The sequence below is a fragment of the Neoarius graeffei genome, chromosome 5 (assembly GCF_027579695.1).
Source record: "Neoarius graeffei isolate fNeoGra1 chromosome 5, fNeoGra1.pri, whole genome shotgun sequence".
Classification (NCBI taxonomy): Eukaryota; Metazoa; Chordata; class Actinopteri; order Siluriformes; family Ariidae; genus Neoarius; species Neoarius graeffei.
Window position 1 is genome coordinate 14,043,391 of NC_083573.1, and position 17,332 is coordinate 14,060,722.

The 17,332-nt window shown below is 41.6% G+C and overlaps 1 protein-coding gene across 3 annotated transcripts in view; it reads right to left on the minus strand.

The window, feature by feature from the left end:
• Positions 1 to 17,332, minus strand: part of cadm4 (cell adhesion molecule 4) — a 430,262-nt gene that overhangs the window by 46,830 nt on the left and 366,100 nt on the right. For all 3 annotated transcript variants that reach the window (XM_060921239.1, XM_060921240.1, XM_060921238.1), the window contains exon 3: positions 13,184 to 13,471. In XM_060921239.1, the coding sequence (XP_060777222.1) occupies positions 13,184 to 13,471 (288 nt within the window). The remainder of the gene's footprint in view (positions 1 to 13,183; positions 13,472 to 17,332) is intronic.

The window sequence follows — 17,332 nt, forward strand, 5'->3', positions numbered from 1 at the left end:
ATTGAGGAAAATGATCCAATATTACATATCTGTGAGTGGCAAAAGTATGTGAACTTCTAGGATTAGCAGTTAATTTGAAGGTGAAATTAGAGTCAGGTGTTTTCATTCAATGGGATGACAATCAGGTGTGAGTGGGCACCCTGTTTTATTTAAAGAACAGGGATCTATCAAAGTCTGATCTTCATAACACATGTTTGTGGAAGTGTATCATGACACGAACAAAGGAGATTTCTGAGGACCTCAGAAAAAGTGTTGTTGATGCTCATCAGGCTGGAAAAGGTTACAAAACCATCTCTAAAGAGTTTGGACTCCACCAATCCACAGTCAGACAGATTGTGTACAAATGGAGGATATTCAAGACCATTGTTACCCTCCCCAGGAGTGGTCGACCAACAAAGATCACTCCATGAGCAAGGTGTGTAATAATCGGCAAGGTCACAAAGGACCCCAAGGTAACTTCTAAGCAACTGAAGACCTCTCTCACATTAACATTAGCCAATGTTCATGAGTCCACCATCAGGAGAACACTGAACAACAATGGTGTGCATGGCAGGGTTGCAAGGAGAAAGCCACTGCTCTCCAAAAAGAACATTGCTGCTCATCTGCAGTTTGCTAAAGATCATGTGGACAAGCCAGAAGGCTATTGGAAAATGTTTTGTGGACAAATGAGATCAAAATAGAACTTTTTGGTTTCAATGAGAAGCGTTATGTTTGGAGAAAGGAAAGCACTGCATTCCAGCATAAGAACCTTATCCCTTCTGTGAAACATGGTGGTGGTAGTATCATGGTTTGGGCCTGTTTTGCTGCATCTGGGCCAGGATGGTTTGCCATCATTGTTGGAACAAGGAATTCTGAATTATACCAGCAAATTCTAAAGGAAAATATCAGGACATCTGTCCATGAACTAAATCTCAAGAGAAGGTGAGTCATGCAGCAAGACAGCAACCCTAAGCATACAAGTCGTTCTACCAAAGAATGGTTAAAGAAGAATAAAGTTAATGTTTTGGAATGGCCAAGTCAAAGTCCTGACCTTAATCCAATGGAAATGTTGTGGAAGGACCTGAAGTGAACAGTTCATGTGAGGAAACCCACCAACATCCCAGAGTTGAAGCTGTTCTGTATGGAGGAATGGGCTAAAATTCCTCCAAGCCGGTGTGCAGGACTGATCAACAGTTACCGCAAACGTTTAGTTGCAGTTATTGCTGCACAAGGGGGTCACACCAGATACTGAACGCAAAGGTTCACATACTTTTGCCACTCACAGATATGTAATATTGTATCATTTTCCTCAATAAATAAATGACCAAGTATAATATTTTTATCTCATTTGTTTAACTGGGTTCTCTTTATCTACTTTTAGGACTTGTGTGAAAATCCGATGATGTTTTAGGTCATATTTATGCAGAAATATAGAAAATTCTAAAGGGTTCACAAACTTTCAAGCACCACTGTAGATGTATTTTGCGTGCACAAAATGCTAGATACCACTTCTTAGCTAATATAAGATGTTAGCGTAGATTTTTCCTCAAAAAACTGTAGGATTGTAATTTCCACCACTGTAATTTCCACCACATTGCATTCTTGGGTGGAAATTACAATGGTGTGGTGGAAATTACATTTATGCATGCAGGCGAAATTCTTAGATCCCCATACACTGCCTTTGCTCTCTCACACACTCATCTCATGCTCTCCCCACACATTCAGCCTATGCACACACTTCACACACTCAGTCTACTCTCCCACATCCATGCTCTCCCACATCCACATCACTGAATGCTCTCTCACACCACAGACACGCATAGACCCCAACTACCTCATGCCCCTTCACATTACCCCACTCATAGCTCACTTCTCACTGACACACACAAAGTTCATGGTGCCCATCGCATCCAGTATAGTCCATGTTGTCCCACACACTCCATCTCCCTTTCACAGAGAGCCCATGTCCAGGCCAACCACCACGGCAGTGTACCCTCACTCTCTCTCACACACACACACACACACACACACAACGGCATAAGGAAATTAAGATGGCAGTAAAGAAAGAATGGCAAGGAATCTGCAAAATTTGGCCTTGAATTACATTTACACACACACACACGCTCCTCGCTTAGCTCAGAAAACTGTGAGTAATCAGAATGTTTCAATATCTCATCCAAATGTCTTCAGGTTTACTTGATTGCAAGTTCACATGATGGCTGTGTTGTGACGTTTTCTTTCTTTATTGTGAATACTGTTCCCAGCCCAATGACTTGTGTTCTCATCGTGACAACTCCAGCCGCCGCCTTATTTTGTTTGTTTGTTTGTTTGTTTGTTTTTAGTGTTCCTGATTAACCATTCACATGCCAACAATGGTCATGCTCTCTTGGCCAACAATGGTCATGCTCTCAGGACAAACCTCTCTCTCTCTCTGTGTTCAGAATACTTTTCATGATACTGTCAAGACTACTGTTTGTGAACGGTTTCAAAATACTGTTCATGTTGTATGCAATATATGATATGAAATGTATATGAAGTTGTCTTTTTAAAAAGAAAAGGTTCAAACATACTAAATGAATTTGTTGAATGGAATTGGGTGCTTCATAAAGTTTTAAAATAAAAGTTTTGTTTTTCTATGGGGTCCATTTATCCACAACAACCAGTAATTTCCACTACGCCTAGTAATTTCCACCACCCCGTTTCTTTTTAAACAAATAGTTACAAAACTCTAATCACTCATTAAAAACATCTGCATAATTTATGAGGTCATGTTCCACTTCAAGTAAAAACACAAGTAGTTACTCCTTGAAGTGTATCTAACCATTCCAATGTTATATCTCAGGTTGTGGTGGACATAAGATTCGTGTTTGGTCCTCATCACAATTAATTTTCCGAATCCATAAATTCATGGGAATTACAATATAGGCATAAACTGCTAAAATTATATATGAAATTGGTCTTCCAATGAAAAGAAATGATGTGTATCATACTATTTTAAAATAAATGACAAATATTTACATGTGATGGAAATTACATTTGTGCAAGGGGAGTCGGGAAATCTGTTAAAAATCACCAACTTGTCTTAGAATATCAGTGTGTTCTCTTATGAACCATCAAACTAGACTAGTTGTGTTTACCTATCCCAGTGTGACAATTTATATTTTCACACTTTTTTCCCCTTCAAGTTCACAAGGCCAATAGTGCCCATAGTTAAAGAATCACCCATATATAATAAATTGCTTACCTCTCTTCACGTCGAAAGAAGGAGGAAAGTTTTGCTTGTTTTGACATGGCGAATTATTAACACAAGAGGAAATACTCGTAATTCACAACTAAAAAGACTGCAGCTACACTGGCAGCTTGAACATGCTTTCTAGTGCAATCGTGTTGCGCTTGTGCAGAACGGTGTCAGTCCTGCGCGCCTTAGCACGTGCACCTGAAGGCGCGCGCGCCTAACGAGCTCCGGCATGCGTGCCGTTAACAAAGAACACCTGTTTTTAATCAATGAACTATGTTTGGGCTATTTAAGGACTGCGCCCAGGCAAGGACAATGCAAAGTATTACGCCGCGTCTAGGAACGCGAAAAATCCGAAAATAAATTTCTCCATTCGGAAAACCGGAGATTTTCAAGAGTTTTGTCAAATATCCGGATTTCCGGGTATTTCCGGAAGACTTTCATCCCTCGAATAAAAGAAAAAAGAAAAGATACTTTTCTTGGGGCAAGTTTAATCGGATACGACAGTTTAACACAAACCAAATACACACGATGTGAGTGGTAAGATAGTGGCCAGATGGCCTAACTTGTCTCTACAGTGGGAAATGGGCTATGAGCTCTCCAAATTTTATATAGAGCTCAGTGGAAAAAAAACACACACAAAAACAGATCAAACATGGGAAAGAGCTGTTGTGTGATTGACTGGACAAATAGATTTAACAAGAAATCAGAGCTCTGTTTTACAGACTGCTGAAAGCAAAGGAAAATGAAAAACAAATGCAGGTAGTAGAAATGTTCATAAACATTTATTAAGGAAACAAAAATATAACAGGCAATTATATTTTACTCTAACTTTTACAAATGTGGGTAAATTATAATTGTTGGTTATTAAGAAAATGAAACAAAAGTATTTTTTTTAAATGAAAGTTATATTTAAGTTGATAAAGAATAGGAAAATAAATGTTATACATGTATGTGCATAGGTATTCACTCCCTTTGGTATGAAACCCCTAAATAAGAGCTGCTCCAACCAATTCACTTCATAAGTCACATACAACCCCGATTCCAGAAAAGTTGGGACAAAGTACAAATTGTAAATAAAAACGGAATGCAATGATGTGGACGTTTCAAAATTCCATATTTTATTCAGAATAGAACATAGATGACATATCAAATGTTTAAACTGAGAAAATGTGTCATTTAAAGAGAAAAATTAGGTGATTTTAAATTTCATGACAACAACACATCTCAAAAAAGTCAGGACAAGGCCATGTTTACCACTGTGAGACATCCCCTTTTCTCTTTACAACAGTCTGTAAACGTCTGGGGACTGAGGAGACAAGTTGCTCAAGTTTAGGGATAGGAATGTTAACCCATTCTTGTCTAATGTAGGATTCTAGTTGCTCAACTGTCTTAGGTCTTTTTTGTCATATCTTCCATTTTATGATGTGCCAAATGTTTTCTATGGGTGAAAGATCTGGACTGCAGGCTGGCCAGTTCAGTACCCGGACCCTTCTTCTACGCAGCCATGATGCTGTAATTGATGCAGTACTGTATGTGGTTTGGCATTGTCATGTTGGAAAATGCAAGGTCTTCCCTGAAAGAGACGTCGTCTGGATGGGAGCATATGTTGCTCTAGAACCTGGATATACCTTTCAGCATTGGTGTCTTTCCAGATGTGTAAGCTGCCCATGCCACACGCACTAATGCAACCCCATACCATCAGAGATGCAGGCTTCTGAACTGAGCGCTGATAACAACTCGGGTCGTCCTTCTCCTCTTTAGTCCGAATGACATGGCGTCCCTGATTTCCATAAAGAACTTCAAATTTTGATTCGTCTGACCACAGAACAGTTTTCCACTTTGCCACAGTCCATTTTAAATGAGCCTTGGCCCAGAGAAGACGTCTGCGCTTCTGGATCATGTTTAGATACGGCTTCTTCTTTGAACTATAGAGTTTTAGCTGGCAACGGCGGATGGTACGGTGAATTGTGTTCACAGATAATGTTCTCTGGAGATATTCCTGAGCCCATTTTGTGATTTCCAATACAGAAGCATGCCTGTATGTGATGCAGTGCAATCTAAGGGCCCGAAGATCACGGGCACCCAGCATGGTTTTCCGGCCTTGACCCTTATGCACAGAGATTCTTCCAGATTCTCTGAATCTTTTGATGATATTATGCACTGTAGATGATGATATGTTCAAACTCTTTGCAATTTTACACTGTCGAACTCCTTTCTGATATTGCTCCACTATTTGTCAGCGCAGAATTAGGGGGATTGGTGATCCTCTTCCCATCTTTACTTCTGAGAGCCGCTGCCACTCCAAGATGCTCTTTTTATACCCAGTCATGTTAATAACCTATTGCCAATTGACCTAATGAGTTGCAATTTGGTCCTCCAGCGGTTCCTTTTTTGTACCTTTAACTCTTCCAGCCTCTTATTGCCCCTGTCCCAACTTTTTTGAGATGTGTTGCTGTCATGAAATTTCAAATGAACCAATATTTGGCATGAAGTTTCAAAATGTCTCACTTTCGACATTTGATATGTTGTCTATGTTCTATTGTGAATACAATATCAGTTTTTGAGATTTGTAAATTATTGCATTCCGTTTTTATTTACAATTTGTACTTTGTCCCAACTTTTTTGGAATCGGGGTTGTAATTAGTTAATTAAGATCCACCTGTGTGCAAAGTGTCACATGATCTGTCACATGATGTCTGTATAAATCAACCTGTTCTGGAAGGACCCTGACTCTGCAACACTACTAAGCAAGCAACATGAAAATCAAGGCGCGCTCCAAACATGTCAGAGACAAAGCTGTGAAGAAGTATAGATCAGGATTGGGTTATAAAAAAAAATATCCAAAACTCTGAATAGCCCAGGGAGCACCATTAATTCCATTATAGCAAAATGGAAAGAATATGTCACCACTACAAACCTGACAAGAGAAAGCCAAAACACCAAAACTCACAGACTGGGCAAGGAGGGCATTAATCAGAGATGCAACAAAGACACCAAAGATAACACTGAAGGAGCGGCAAAGATCCACAGCGGAGATGGGAGTATCTGTCCAGAGGACCACTTTAAGCTGTACACTCCACAGAGTGGGGCTTTATGGAAGGGTGACCAGAAAAAAGCCTTTGCTTAAGAAAACACGTTTGGAGTTTGCCCAACAGCATGTGGCAGACTCCCTAAACACATGGAAGAAGATTCTCTGGTCAAATGAGACTAAAATTCATCTCTTTGGCCATAATGAGAAATGCCATGTGTGGCGCAAACCCAACACCCTGAGAACACATTCCTACAGTGAAGCATAGTGGTGGCAGCATCATGCTGTGGGGATGTTTTTCATCTGCAGGGACAGGAAAGCTGGTCAGGATTGAAGGGAAGATGGATGGCACTAAATACCAGGCAATTCTGGAGGAAAACCTGTTTGAGTCAGCCAGAGGTTTGAGACTGGGCCAAAGGTTCACGTTCCAGTCAGACAATGACCATAAACATACTGCTTAAGCTACACTGGAATGGTTTTAAGGGAAACATTTAAATGTATTGGAATGGCCTAATCAAAGCCCAGACCTCAATCCAATTGAGAATCTGTGGCATAACTTGAAGATTGCTGCACACCAACGCAGCCCATCTAACTTGAAGGTTTTGGAGCAGTTTTGCCTTGAGGAATGGGCTAAAATCCCAGTGGCTAGATGTGCTAAGTTAATAGAGACATACCCCAAGAGACTTGCAACTGTAATTGCAGCAAAAGGTGGCTCTGCAAAGTATAGACTTGGGGGTGGGGGTAGGGGGTGAATACCTATGCACACTCCAGATTTCTGTTTTTTTTCATCTTAATTTTTGTTTGTGTCACAATAAAACAGCAATTTTCAGCTTTAAAGTGGTAGACTTGTTGTGTAAATCAAATGCTGATAACCCCCCAAAATCAAATTTAATTCCAGCTTGTAATGGGACAAAACAGGAAAAACACCGAGGGGGATGAATATTTTTGCAAGACACTGTAGCAATCTCACACCATTTGGACTCTAGGACACTTTTCTCTTTCAATCGAGCAGGTGAAATGATGTACAAGGACATTAGCCAAACTTGAATACACTTATGAGTTAGCATTTTGAAATTATCATGCTTCTCCAGCAGTTATATAAAAGGTGGTTCTATGGCTTAAAGTGGTCCTATGGACAGACACTCCCATCTCCACTGTGGATCTTTGCAGCTCCTTCAGTGCTATCTTTGGTGTCTTTGTTGCATCTCTGATTAATGCCCTCCTTGCCCGGTCTGTGAGTTTTGGTGGGTGGCCTTCACTTGTCAGGTTTGTAGTGGTGCCATATCCTTTCCATTTTGCTATAATGGATTTAATGGTGCTCTGTGGGATATTCAAAGTTTGGGATATTTTTTATAACCCAACCCTGATCTATACTTCTCCACAACTTTGTCTCTGACCTGTTTGGAGGCTCCTTGGTTTTCATGTTGCTTGCTTAGTAGTGTTGCAGAGTCAGGGTCCTTCCAGAACAGGTTGATTTATACAGACATCATGTGACAGATCATGTGACACTTTGATTGCTTTGACAGGTGGATCTTAATCAACTAATTATGTGACTTATGAAGTGAATTGGTTGGAGCAGCTCTTATTCAGGGGTTTCATATGAAAGGGGGTGAATACCTATGCACATTCCAGATTTCTGTTTTTTCATCTTAATTATTGTTTGTGTCACAGTAAAACAACAATTTACACCTTTAAAGTGGTCGGTATGTTGTGTAAATCAAATGGTGCTAACCCTCCAAAAATCCATTTTAATTCCAGCTTGATGAATACTTTTGCAAGACACTGTATCCAGTGACTACATGTCCCTTACGTACCTCCTGGTATGTTGAACAAAAAGTTTAGCATTAATACAGTCATTTTTACAGGGGATTTTGCTATGTTTGCTTTTACTGATGAGTAAAACATTCACACATTGTCCAAGGTATTTAATAGGGATTTAGCATAACTAATTACCTCTGTAAGCCAAAGTAATGGGGAGAAAGAGAGAGAGAGATAAAGAGAGAGAGAGAGAGAGAGAGAGAATGCAATGAGGTGCACACACATATTGCAATTTTATAGACTTTACAATTTTCAATTTCATATTTCATTATTTTTTAATATTCACATCCCAAGATTTGTAAATACAAATATACTTCAATTTTCAATGCCAATAAAGCACACTGAAATAGAAAAGTCGAGAGAGAGAGAGAGACAGAGAGAGAGATGGGAGGGATGGTGAAACATTTGGCAGACGGATGCATGGGAGAAGGAATAGCAGTAAAAGACACCATGTGGAAAGACAAACGCAAAGTATTTAACACACCCAAGCACCTGGGTACTGCCTCTGTGTGTGTGTGTGCGCGTGTGTGTTGGGGAACCAATCAGGCAGATTGGCCAGATGGCCAGATGTGTCGAAGAGCGTAACAAAATAGCAACAAAAAGAGGTGTGCTGATTCTCTGACAGACAAATGGCAGAGATTAGGAGGACAAAAGAGACACTTGTGCACAGCAAGCAGAGAGAGTACAATACCAGACAATCTTCTGTAGGAAAAGAGGACTGAAGAACAGGAAGGATAAACAGGTTGAAATAAAAGCAAGGAAGAGGAAAGTGGGGTTTCTTATGTGTGTTTCTCAAATCAGAGAAAACTGAACAGCTCTTTATGATGGATAGATGGTGTGGGCAGGTGAGGGGGTGAATGAGTGACTGAATAAGCGACTAAATGAGTGAGTGAATGAGTGACTGAATGAGAGAGAGTGAGTAAGTAAATGAGTGAGGTTGTGAATGGGTGAGTGAGTGATTAAATGAATGAGTGTGAGTGAGTGAATGAGTGAGAGTGAGTCAATGAGTAAGAGTGAGTCAGGGCAAGAGTGAGTGAATTAATAAGTGAATGAATGAGTGAGTTAGTGAAATAAGTGAGTAGATGAGTGTGTGAGTTAATAAGTGACAGTGAGTGAATGAGTGAGTGAGAGTGAGTAAATGGGATAGTGAGAACATGAGTGAATGAGTAAAAGAGAGAGTAAGTAAATGAGTGAGGTCGTGAATGGGTGAGTGAGTGATTAAATGAATGAGTGAGAGCATGAGTGAGTGAATGAGAGAGAGTTAAAGAGTGAGTGAGAGTGAGTGAATGAGCGAGAGCGAGTAAAATGAGTGAGAGTGTGAGTGAGCGAATGAGCGAGAGCGAGTAAAATGAGTGAGAGTGAGAGCGGGAGTGAATAAGTGGCTAAAAGAGTCAGTTAAAAAGTGAGTGAATTTGAGTGTGAGTCAAAGAGAGTGAGTGAGAGATTGAGTGAGTGAATTATTCAGTCAGTAAGTGAATGAGTGAGTGAGTTAATAAGTGAATGAGTGAGTTAGTGAAATAATAAGTGAGTGGATGAGTGAGTGAGTGAGTAAATGGGTGAGTGCATGAATGAATGGGTGTGAGTGAGTAAATGGGTGAGTGCGTAAATGGGTGCGCGAGTAAGTGCATAAGTGAATGGATGAGTGAATGTGTGAGTGAATTAATGGTTGCGTGAGTGAGAAAATGGGTGGGTGAGTGAATGGGTGTGCGAGTAAGTGCATAAGTGAATGGATGAGTGAATGTGTGAGTGGGTGAGTGAATTAATGGTTGAGTGAGTGAGAAAATGGGTGGGTGAGTAAATGGGTGAGTGAGTGAATGAGTGAGTGAGTTAATAAGTGAATGAATGAGTGAGTGAGTAAGTAAATGGGTGAGTGCATGAATGAATGGGTGAGTGAGTGAGTAAATGGGTGAGCGAGTGAGTAAGTGCATAAGTGAATGGATGAGTGAATGTGTGAGTGGGTGAGTGAATTAATGGTTGAGTGAGTGAGAAAATTGGTGGGTGAGTGAATGGGTGAGTAAATGGGTGAGTGAGTGAGTGAGTGAGTGAGTGAGTAAATGGGCAAGTGCATGAATGAATGGGTGAGTGAGTGAGTAAATGGGTGAGCGAGTGAGTAAGTGCATGAGTGAATGGGTGAGTGCATGAATGAATGAATGAATGAATGAATGGGTGCGCGAGTAAGTGCATAAGTGAATGGATGAGTGAATGGGTGAATGGGTGAGTGAGTGAGTGAGTGAGTGAGTGAGTGAGTGAGTGAGTAAACGGGTGAGCGAGTGAGTGAATGGGTGTTTGAGTGAATGAATGGGTGAGTCAGTGAATGTGTGAGGGAGCAATTGCGTGTACTATATGTTGAGTGTTCAATAACGGCCATGACTGAAAATGGAAGCTGAAGTTTGTGCTGAAGCCGAGCGAGGCAGGATTATGACCTGTGGAAGGAACGGGTGGAGGTTGATACAATGATACGCACAATCAATGCACTAGGTACAGAGCTGAGAACAGAGATTACATCAGTCTTTAAACTTCAGCTTCCATTTTCAGTCATGTCCATGACTGAACGCTCAATATACAGTACACTCAATTGCTTACACACCCATTCACTCACACACTCACCCAGAGATTACATCAATCTTTTAAAAAAATTAAAAATTATATCATTATTTATTTTTCTTTTCAAACAATTAATACTATGTTTAGACGCTGTCTTAAGCTGAAGAGGCCTCATCTCAATTGTAAGGAATGTAGAATTGAAATACGATATTAAATCAATTTAATTAATTCAATTAAAAGGTTCTGACTGCAAAGTTGAACTCTGGGTAAAATGTTCTATTTCTATTGCTGTTGGAGTTTCGAGGTGTTTCGCTGCTGCACATACCGTGTATCCTGTGTGTAAAAGTTTTGCCGGGATAAAACGCTTCCCGCATTTTACGATTCTGCAGATTACCGAAGCAAGTGAGCAACAATATCATGTGACCACCATGGGGCGTCTTTGAGCTACTTTTAACCAAAACAAGTCGGCGTGGGCAAACATGGCAGACTCTGCTTGCCTGCCAGTGGAAAAAAAACGATAAGAAACTAAACGAAAGAGAAAGAAATGATAAAACAAAATCATAACAAAGAAAACATACTGTATATGTGACCCCTCACCGAATCCAGGGACACATGTTGGCCGAAACGAATCCAAGATAATCGCAAAAGAAGCATTTTTTTCGAAATTTGTGATTTTTGTTTTTTTCCATCATGTGCAAGTTGAAATCTTGAAGAATGCAATCAGTATTTCAGATAATAGATTGTTTTGTTGGAAAAGCATACATTTTTTGTTGCAAATTGTCTCATTTTTGTCAGGACTGTAGCCTGCTGGGGGGTGTGGGTAAATTACCATATGGGCCATTCACTTGATGATTTAAGTCTTTTGGTTTTTTTTTTTTTCACGAATCAGCTGTATGATGCGAGTTGAGCGCATGGCTACTTAAGCTGCATACAGGCGTGTGATTTCACTATAGAATGAGGAAGCTAAACAGAGCGCAGAGGAGCTGAAACACCGCGAAGCAAACAGACACACGGTATTTACAACGGAGATCACCATTTCTAGCAAAAAAAACGCAACCTCGTTTTCCAGATTGAATGGAATACTTGAATGATCGGATGATACACGGACCGTTCTAGGATTACATTCCATCGGAGGCATTGGTGTGTGCAAGGCGCCGTTTCTCTTTCTGATGGGGTAAGTTTATTAATCTAAGGCTGTGTGGTTATTTTTGCATGTAATGGAGAGTGTTGTGGTTTGGTTAAGCCTAGGTCACAACCGGACGTACGATTTTTTGGCCGTGCGATTTTTGGCGTTTCCCAAATCGCTGCGTTTTTTTTTTTTTGTTCATGGAGAAAGACGCGCGTTGGCTGTAAGTTTGTCTTGCAACCTGAAAAAAACGTAAGCGCCCGTAAAGTTTGTTTGACATGACAAAGAACCTCTGCGGCCGGTCTGCAGCTCGAAAATCAGCACGTCACACGCGGTCTCGTACGTTTCTTGCGTTTTTTGCATGTAGACCGGCCGTAGGAGCACGTACCGTACGGCCGGTTGTGACCGAGGCTTTACATGAAACTAGTGTTGTGTTAGTTGCGTCATCATTGTGCTATCTTTCTTTCTTACGGTGTGAGTAATTTTTCAACCACAAAACGTTAAAGTATACTTTAGGACTTATTTTTGTACTTCATAATTGTGTTGGGCATACTTTGCATGGAAGGAAAATTGACGTGGTGATCTTTGTTTACATGAAAGTAGCATCGTGCTAGCTAGTAGGGGGTAGGGCTTTCCTTAATATCATGCAAATGAGCACCATTATGTGCCCGCCCTGCACCCAGAGTAGCTGAGATGGAAAACTTTGAGGGCGATTTTCTCCCTTTTCTGTTTTAAGAAGTATACACTTTCAAAAGGCCACACATTCTTCAAATATTGTCAGATCTCCACATGGAAGGCATCATTGGAAAGCTTAGAAACTGTACTTTCTGAATCTGTCAATAACTCAAAATGCCCCTGGGCAGACATGTGTCCCTGGATTCTGTTTTCTGACACATATTTGTCTTTTGTTTCATGAATCTATTCGCAAACGTCAACCACAAATTACATCCCTGCGACTCAAAACTCTCCAAGGTCGATGAAGAGTCATGATGTTTTCTGTGTGTCACCATCTTGGTATGATGCAGTTACATAGTTGTGCTAATTAGTTAAAGCTCCTCACGTTCAGCTGTTGCCGTAGAGCTGTACTGTTTACCTCAAGAGGACGGAAAATGGACCCTCAGCCTATCAAAATGATCACATCTTGTCTGCATGATATTGTTCTTGAGAGACATAGGAAAATGCCATGCACAATAAAAAAAAAGAAATAAATTTCAGATGACTTTGCAGTCAGCACCTTTAACTGATGAATAGAGACCGCAAATCTGACCAGGATAAAAGTTACTGAAAGGCAGTGATGAATCAGAACAGCACAGACTTTAAGACCTTGCCGTGTCCCTCGATATGTTTGTGTTGCTGCAGACAGACTTGTACCGTACAACACACACACGTACACACATGGACATTCTTTGGGTGCACTCACACTCAAACCCACGTGGAAAGACACACTAACCGGGAATCTCTCTGCGGTCTCGGACCCAGCGCAGCGTTGCGGGGGGTTTGCTCCTCTCAGACACACAGGTGAGCTCCACCTCTCCACCCTCCACCGCCTCGTTCTTCACCTCCACTGTAGGCACCTCCGGGGGCACCAACACTGACAGCGTGGCCACCTGGTGGTGCGTAGAATCCGTGTAGAGCTGGCAGAAGTAGCCGCCCTCATCATAAACGCTCACATTGCTCAGCGTGATGCGCACCAGGCGTGGCGTGAACAGCACCATCTGAAAGCGCTCGTCCTTTAGAGCTGAGACAAAAAGAGTCCAAAGGATTGAGCATTATTTTATCATGTAAATAATAATAAGTTACATTTATATAGTGTCTTTCTCAAACTCAAGGTCACTTTACATAGGTCAAAGAAAACAGAACACACACACAAAAAAAAGGTGCTAAAGAGTGACAAGTTTATGCAATGGTGGAGAAGGAGAAGTGTTCGTGAAACAGAAAGGTTTTGAGATGAGATTTGAAGAAAGGAAGGGAACAGCAGTCACAGCGGGGTTGAGGGAGGGTCTTCCAGAGCTTGGGGGCCATGGTGCTGAAGGACCTGCCACCCAATGTAGAGAGTCTGGTGCGGGGAGCAGCAAGGAGATTATGGCTAGAGAATCTGAGAGAGCAGGATGGAATGTAATTGGTCAGGAGGCCACAGATGTAAGGAGGAGCAAGGTTATGGAGGGTTTTGAAGGTGCGTCGTTGGATTTTATACTTAATACAGGACAGAACAGGTAACCAGTGAAGCTGAGAAAGAATGGGGGTGATACGACCAGATGGTTTGGTATGGGTGAAGAGTCTCACTGCAGAGTTCTGAATGTATTGTAGTCTTTGAAGGGATTTAGTAGGGAGGCCAATGAGAAGGGAGTTGCAATAATCTAGGCGGGACATAATGAAGGAGTGGACCAAAGTTTGAGCATCACTAGTGGAAAGAAAGGGGTGAAGGCGGGCAATGTTCTGGAGGTGGAAGAAAGCAGTCCTGGTGAGGGATTTAATGTGGGGAACAAAGTTGAGTGAGGGGTCAAGCAATATTCCAAGGTTTCTGACAACAGGTGAAGATTTAACAAGTGTGCCATCGATGTGAAGACCAAAGCGAGAAGATTTGGACAATGGAGATTTGGGGCCAATAAGCATGATTTCTGTTTTATCTGTGTTAAGTTTTAGAAAATTATTCTGCATTCACAACTTTAGGTCTGATAGACAGTCAACGAGGGAACTTGGAGAGGGGGGTCAGTGGGGGAGGATGTAGTGAGAGATAATTGAATGTCATCAGCATAGAAATGGAAGTGAAGACCATGGTTACGAATAATTTGGCCAAGGGGCAGGATGTACAGTATATAAGGAAGAGGACGGGCCCAAGAACAGACCCCTGGGGGACACCACAAGTAATAAGGGACATGGAGGACTTATGTGGAACCAGTGTGACAAACTGCCGTCTGTTGGTGAGGTAGGACCAAAACAAGAATGGTACAGCATAAGAGACAGAAGGTGCACATTGTTACAGTACACTGTCTTTACTTAGCGTTAGAACTGATTTGTGTGTGCGCGTGTGTGTGTGCATAGAGAAGTATTTCTGTCCAAGTTTCCAATGTATACAAGTGTATATAATTTAATATGTGTCAAAAGTTACGACACAGAAAGCCTTGCAGTTCTCAAACCGTGGCATGGTCATGCCAAGAAAGTTAATATGAGCTGAGAAGATGCTATTAGCGAGGGTTATTCATCTTTATTAAGCAAGACAGCAGCGAGCGAAAATGAAATATAGACAGAGAAGAATAGTGAGAAACTGAGATGAGGAGAAAAACACAGAGCTCGAAAGACGACAGAACATGAAGATTAAGAAAGGCAAATATACACGTCCCCCAGAAGCACTTTGCTTGGATTAATGATGAAGTTGTCCAAAATTTCTCGACTCTAGAAACTGGACACATCATTTTACCACATCTACAAAAATTTGTTAAGTATCAGGGTTCCCCTTGGGTTCTGAAAAATATTCTCCACTTTTGCCCTTGAAAAATAGACTTCAATAAGTATTCTTCACTTTTTCTTGGTCTATATTTTTTACCAAGTTACTGATATCAAAATGGACTTCATACAGGTTTATACCAACCAAACTGGCACAATTCAAATATTTGGATAGACACAATACAGATACCTCTCCATTACACAAAGTTTAGGGTTCACTCCGGCCTCTAATAAGAAAGACTTGATTTTGGCCTCCCTGTGCACCATCAAGCTCAAATAAACCTCTTTAGTTTGAGCTTACTTCAGGTTACTTTAGCATGGAATTGTTCAAAAGAAATATTAGGACTCCCTTTAGCCTTTATTTCAGCACAAAACTTGATTTACAACTGAACAGAGTCCGGAAGAATCTTGGACCAACCAAGAGTGAAGGAATCCGATGTTCCTGTCCATTGACAAACCGAACATAGAATGACACAGCACTTTTCATAATTCGTTAGTTAGACCAGGGCCGTTTCTGTTCTAGCTGTTGAAAAGACCAGGGGTAAGTCAAGTTTTTCTCAGGCTTGTATTTTTTTTTTTTTTACGGGAGATTGGCATCAATAGGTTGGAGGTGAAATCTAATTTTACAAGGTAATATTATCACCCACACACATTCAAAGATTGACATCTTTATTGATTTTTTTTTTTTTGCACTGCGCTCTTTAAATTTAATGTACTTCACTTCAGCTTCTGTCTTATTTTTAAGTGATTATCAATACCCGTATTGTCTCAGGAAACTGACGCATGTGTCAATCGCCTTAAATAATCACTCGTAAAAATGTATCATCAGTTCAGTAAAATATCATTTCTCACTGGCACATCTCTCCTTTCAGACCACAAAGACACCAATTCTAAGCTAAATGATTACAGTACAACATTCAAAATCCCAGATGACATCCAAATCAGTTGCTTTCTATTAATCTCTTACTTTTGCGAGGGTGAAAATACCCGGGGCCTGAACGACGCCACTGCGTTAAGCTGAGTTACATGTCAATCCTGAGATCGAGATGCTGACCTCCTCTGCTCCTTGGACCTGCCTGATCCATCCTGGTGCCCTGTGTCTGGATGGAGTCTCATCACATTGCTCCTGTGGAGGACGGCCCCATATGGACAGTCGAAAGTCGCACTTGGAGGACGCTCTGGACTCTTACAGTAATGCTTTTATGGCTGAAGACTACAGTTGACTTGCTACCTTTAGGACTGCAGTTGTCATGAACAGTTTTGCACTCAAGTTTCCATCAGTGAAGAGTTTATAACATCAACAAAACTGACTTCATGTTAAAACTGTTAAAAATGTTATCACGCTATTGGTTATCACCAGGGTGCGATTTGTCAAAAAACCAGAAGGGGAGGATGTTTTTTTTTTTTTTTTAATCATGAAACGTCACAAAAGGGCGGCACGGTGGTGTAGTGGTTAGCGCTGTCGCCTCACAGCAAGAAGGTCCTGGGTTCGAGCCCCGGGGCCGGCGAGGGCCTTTCTGTGTGGAGTTTGCATGTTCTCCCCGTGTCCGCGTGGGTTTCCTCCGGGTGCTCCGGTTTCCCCCACAGTCCAAAGACATGCAGGTTAGGTTAACTGGTGACTCTAAATTGACCGTAGGTGTGAATGTGAGTGTGAATGGTTGTCTGTGTCTATGTGTCAGCCCTGTGATGACCTGGCGACTTGTCCAGGGTGTACCCCGCCTTTCGCCCGTAGTCAGCTGGGATAGGCTCCAGCTTGCCTGCGACCCTGTAGAAGGATAAAGCGGCTAGAGATAATGAGATGAGATGAGATGAAACGTCACAAAAGGGCGGCACGGTGGTGTAGTGGTTAGCGCTGTCGCCTCACAGCAAGAAGGTCCTGGGTTCGAGCCCCGGGGCCGGCGAGGGCCTTTCTGTGTGGAGTTTGCATGTTCTCCCCGTGTCCGCGTGGGTTTCCTCCGGGTGCTCCGGTTTCCCCCACAGTCCAAAGACATGCAGGTTAGGTTAACTGATGACTCTAAATTGACCGTAGGTGTGAATGTGAGTGTGAATGGTTGTCTGTGTCTATATGTCAGCCCTGTGATGACCTGGCGACTTGTCCAGGGTGTACCCCGCCTTTCGCCCGTAGTCAGCTGGGATAGGCTCCAGCTTGCCTGCG